At 38.3% G+C, this 5,724-nt stretch overlaps 1 protein-coding gene across 1 annotated transcript in view; it reads right to left on the bottom strand.

Moving 5' to 3' along the window:
- Window positions 1–4,246: 4,246 nt before the first annotated feature.
- LOC101848446 (transient receptor potential cation channel subfamily M member-like 2) overlaps window positions 4,247–5,724 on the bottom strand; it is a gene marked incomplete in the record, with an annotated part of 82,665 nt that continues 81,187 nt past the window's right edge. Inside the window, 2 exon segments of the mRNA XM_013085273.2 lie at window positions 4,247–4,817; window positions 5,454–5,567. Coding sequence (XP_012940727.1) covers window positions 4,701–4,817; window positions 5,454–5,567 — 231 coding nt within the window.

The following is a 5,724-nucleotide window of genomic DNA, read 5'->3' as shown; positions in this document are numbered from 1 at the left end:
GTAAGGTAATGCAGATCTATGTTCCAAGCTACGGTCTTTTATTTTGTGTCTGCGAGCAGGAATGTAAATCACTTCGTCACCATCAACCCATTGAATAAATTTATACGCTGAAAAAAAATCCATTATCCTCAAATATATCACACATTAATTATAGCTTTGCCAAAAATAATAATACTGATGGCCTTGGACACAAGGATGCAAACTGTGACGTTACAAATATGTCTGTTTTTTTATATTTCTTAATGTTATGTTCACACAATGTGCTTTTTGTAAACGAAACAAACAAACAAGTCCTTTTCGACTGAAACCTTGTGAAATCTTTTGACACTGAAATTACGTTAACAGTAACACATTTATCCTGAAGTGAGGATTTCATACGGACTGTCTCCCGTTTGAAACATAGCGCAGTTCCAAATTTGACTTTTTAGCGCCGTTTCCACATTGATAATACGGGGAGCCCACTACAGATGGGATCGCCCGATCGGCCTGATCGCCCGACTCGATCGCCTCAAAAACAAACGTGTTTGTTTTCAGTTTCAGGCGATCGAGTCGGGCGATCGGCCCGATCCAGCCGTAGTGGGCACCCGGCCTACGTTGTATTTTACTTGGGATACTATTACAGTATTATCTTAGGCTTGACCAAAGCCGCGCGCTAGCAGAGCCAAGCACTTTTTTTTTTACAATGTCGACATAATTAATTTAATTGTTGACTACCAGTACCAATACAAGCCAGCGGTTTAACTCCCCTCTGCGTTTTACTGGACTTGGACCCACCCAGCAAACACGGCTGATGTAATGAAGATGGACACTTACTTTTATGGAAATAGTACAACTACAGGATAATATAACCGTTGGATGGTACTGACATTCAAATTGTATCGATATCGTTAAAAAGTGCACGGCTCTGATATTGTGTGGTTTGGATGCCCCCCGCCCCCCACCCATCCACCCGAAAGTGCGAGAATCTGATGCTTTTCCCATACGGGACTGGTTCAAAACTGCCGGAGTAAGGGAAATTTTAGTTCTCTCTACAAACATTTTCAACTTATTCTCTGACAGATTCGTGGCAGTGGGTGGATAGTGGGCGCTGTGGTACAGTTTACGCCTTTTTTCTATCAAACATCTATCGTCAATATCTCCCCTCCTTCTTTCTTATCAAACATCTGTCGTCAATATCTCCCCTCCTTTTTTATCAAACATCTCTCGTCATTGTTTTTCCTCCTTTTCCCCTATTAAACACCTATCGTCATTATCCCTCCTTCTTTCCTGTCAAACATATGCCGTTATTATCTATCTCTCCTCCATCTTCCCTATCAAACATCTATCGTCAATATCAGCTTTCCCTTTTCTTTCCTTTGCATTCTACTCTCTTTGCATTCTCGAAATGTTTCATTAGTAATTCATACAGCAGAACAAGGGATACTGACAATGTTTTCTGATCGACATCGTTCTATCTGATGTCGAAAGGACATTCAATATCTATCAGTTGCGCCAAACACATACTCTGTAATTCAGGATCTGAAATGAACGTACATAATAGCTGCAATGTGATACTTCGGACAATGATTTCTATCTCTGACCATAGCAGTACCGAGAGCGTTTATTGTTACTGCACTGTTAGTTTATTGTTTGTTTATATTACACAATAGAATTTCACGCATACCAGCGACGCTCAAAATGGGGGAGGGGGGGGGGATGGTGAAATGATATATAGGTTTAACGCCCCTATCAACACTGTTAGGTTATTTAAGAGGCGGTCAAAGGAGGGGTGGCGGGGTCTTGGTTACAACACAGTCTGTGTATATCGCTCTACTAGGAGTGGTCTGATGAAATTAAAAAACTGTCTTTTATTTTTTGAGATTTTTCTTTTAGTTTGCCGTAAAATTTGACTTCTGATATTTCCACCATCCTGGTAGGCTATGTTAAAAAACAGAAGTAAAAAAATTTACCTAAGCTTTCACAACACCATCGCAATCAGACTTCCAGTTTCTAGAATGTGGACGATACATACGGTAGATCCAGAGCAGATCTTTTGGCCCATAAGCGTTCACAGACACAGTCATCATGGATATTGATGGCACAAGAAGAGGTGTGCTTTCAGGCTTTCACGTTTCTTCTTCAAGTGCCAGATCTGAAGTACGTCATGCTAAAACATCTAATATAATTTCTTTATTATATCTTTTTTGTTTTGTTATTTGTTACAAGTTTCAAAGATGGTAAAAGAAATTTCCTTTTAAGCTGGTAACCTTAAATTGCGATTTGGAATTTCACGTTCCAACAGATTTGATAAAAATGATGGCACATTATCTTCAAGAATTTATGACATAGAGTGGCCAATTTTTAAACAATTCTTTTCTCAGTAGAAAGCCAATGCAGTGTCTGTAAAATACAAATGTAGGTGTAACAGGGTTTTGGTTTCTTTTCTGTAAAACTAAACGTGCAGCGTTATTTTGGACAATTTGTACGCTTTTCACTTTTCCAGCGATATTTCTTAACACGGAGTTACAATAATCAAGTCTTGATAAAACTAAGCTAGTTACTAATAAAGCAGTATACTAAGTATGGATTTCATGACGTGTTTTCTCTCTCTGATTTTTCTTATTAAAAAAATAAGCAACTGATCAGGTAAATGAATTCAGTCGACATTGATCAAACTGGAATCAAAATAGATGCCAACATTTTTAATTTAAAGAAAGAAGCAATTTCCGCATCATTAATTTTTATGTGATCCTTGTCGTCCTCATTAATACATTATTCACTGCTTCCCAGAATGACTTCTGTTTTATCATGATTCACAACAATTTGTGTTTGTTCATCCCGTTTTTCAATGAAACAATACAATATTCAGCTCGAGCACAGCGTATATTCTAAGCAGACTAAAAGAGGAGTCAGACAAGGATGGGTTATGTCACCAGACCTCTTTAACATACACAGTGATGTAATCCGTTAATAAAGAAGAAAGTACAGGCCTAAGAGTGAATGGTGAAAATATTATTAATATAACATTATGCCAATGACACAGTTTTAATTGTAGGTTCAGAACAAGACTTTTAATTGCTTCAAGATAGTGTTGAGATGGAAAGTGAACGTGAACAGTTACTGTTGAATGTGAAGAAGACAAAAAACATGGTACATGTAATATAGCAGTAAATCCAATTTGTAATCCCATAGGCAAAGATGAAAAGATCACACAAGTGCAAAAGGTTACATGATATGAAATGTGGTTCCTACCTGTAATCTCATAAGCAAAGACGAAAAGATCACATAAGTTCAAAAGTTTACATGATATAAAATAATATGGTTACATCAAATGCCAAATATTCTCCAGAAAATTCGAAGAATTGCAGTGTAAACACAGCTTCAATAAAAAGAGTCCAATCCTGAAAGATACCAACATCTCCTGACTACTGGTACTCAAATAGAAGGGATATAAAGGCTGCGTGTGGTCATCCTGTCCGTGCTGTTGAGATAACTTAACAACTACCAAAGACAGTGAAAGAAAATAGAACCTATATAGTCAAATTTCTATGGAGATTTTGGGGGGAAATTTCATGGAAAGAAAAGAAATCAAACGAACAAGTACTCAAAGTAGTCTGCCTGTGCTGCTCACTAAATATTTTTTTTAAGTTAAGGAGCGACAACCGCAATTTTTAGGACAAGTGAATCAACATAAATGGCGGGAGCATCTTGTTCTCACTGAAAAAAATAAATGCCAACGAGGCAGGGGTAGATCTAGAGCAATGTACTTGGAAAATCTGAACAGACGGGTGACGCAGAAAGATCTGGACAATAAAAATTATGAGTTTTCTTTTCCCTTTTTTTTCAGAAGATACGGGCAAAAAATTGGAAGACAGAATGGGATAACCATGTCTTTTTGTAGATCGGCTACGTTATGGAGATGAGTATCAGTGTGGGTGGAAGTGTCAGTGTCAGTGTTAGTGTTAGTGTCAGTGTGAGTGTCAGTGTAAGTGTCAGTGTTAGTGTCAGTGTCAGTGTCAGTGTCAGAGTGAGTGTCAGTGTCAGTGTCAGTGTCAGTGTTAGTGTCAATGTTAGTGTCAGTGTCAGTGTTAGTGTCAGTGTTAGTGTCAGTGTCAGTGTCAGTGTCAGTGTCAGTGCGAGTGTCAGTGCGAGTGACAGTGTCAGTGTTAGTGTCAGTATCAGTGCCAGTGTGAGTGTCTGCGTCAGTATCAGTGACAGTGCCAGTGTCAGTGTCCCTGCAAATGACAGTGTCTGTGAGCCTGCATGAATAATCACAGGTACTATAGTTACAGCGATGACAATCTTACATTTAGTTATGAACAGTGAAAAATCCAGATAACATGACATAAACCAGTGATTTCATTTTGTGAAAAATTCATTTATGCTAAGAAAATATCTTTTATGATCTGGATGCTGCAAATAGTACAAACATAAAGATAGCAATATTACGTACATTGAATATAATTTAAAAATCAGAAAGCCGAAGATTGGTCAGCAGAGAAAGTTTCCATGGGAATGCGGAAGTTATAATAATAATACTCATGATCTCAATAACAATAATAATTACAGCAATAACAATAACAATAAGAACAGTTTAGAAGAAGCAGCAAGCGCCGTGATTGCTAGTCTGTCAGTTGAGCATAGATGTAAGCGTTTGTTTTGCTAGTCTGCCGGGCGAACACAGATGTGAGCGGTGGTTTTGCCAGTCTTCCGGGCAAAACTCAGATAGAAGCGTTGTGGAGCTCTGCCACCAGTTTGAGGAAGTAGGTCTGAGACCCCCACAAGGGCAGATCGGTGGACACAGTTTGCCACGTCACATAGTTTGAGTCGTGGCCGGCCTGTCAACACACAGACAACAACACGACGTTGAACACACAGACAACATGATGGTGAACTCACGAAGACAACAACGACAGTTTGGTTTTATAGCTTGTTCATTTTTGTCTGTCTGCAGTTAAAACAAAATAGAAAGAACTTGCTCAGTTTTATCTTCCCTGGTTTTTGCATGCGGGTCGCAAAGTTGGATGACAAACAGATTCTAAAAGAACATTTATGAACTAAGGTTCTGACATGATTTCTCTTTGTTGTTAGCCTATATTTGGTGGGGGAAAAAATAATACGGATTTACAGCCTTGGTCGGAAACTTAAACTATCTGATCTGTTTTAATCAACACAACACTTTATTTCATACCTATCAAACATAGTCCAATCCAACAGGTAGGAGAGAGTACTTTTTGAGGTTCACATAGAGATGTCAGGATAGTCTAAGGAAGCAAACTACAAGCTTAAACAGCGATCTGGTGTGGATTGCTCCGTCTTTACTATCATACATCTATCATCTTTTTCGCTCCACTTCTTTTCTTTGTTTGTTACTCTCTAGTAACATCTTTAATCTTCAGCACTAATATGAACTAACAGTGGTTGCAGTTAGCGAAAAAAGTCTGACAAAAACTAAAGACTATGACGTCACTCACCAGAATGTTGATGTTACGAAAGATGGCGTCGTCCTCGGCATGGAAGTTCGCCACAGTCGTCTCCACCCAAGCGTTGTCCGTGTTGAGGGGCACGTCTGCGTACCCAGTGTATACCTGAGAAATAATAAAAATAATAATAATGATAGTGATATTAATAATAATAATAATAGTAATAATAATAATAATACTCGTTATACTACCACTTCTACTACTGCTGCTACTACTACTACTACTAATATTAACAATGCTACTTCTACTACTACTATTACTA

The sequence above is a fragment of the Aplysia californica genome, unplaced genomic scaffold, assembly GCF_000002075.1.
Source record: "Aplysia californica isolate F4 #8 unplaced genomic scaffold, AplCal3.0 scaffold00361, whole genome shotgun sequence".
Classification (NCBI taxonomy): Eukaryota; Metazoa; Mollusca; class Gastropoda; order Aplysiida; family Aplysiidae; genus Aplysia; species Aplysia californica.
The sequence above is the reverse complement of the archived record's forward strand: the minus strand, read 5'-3'. Positions and strand labels throughout refer to the sequence as shown.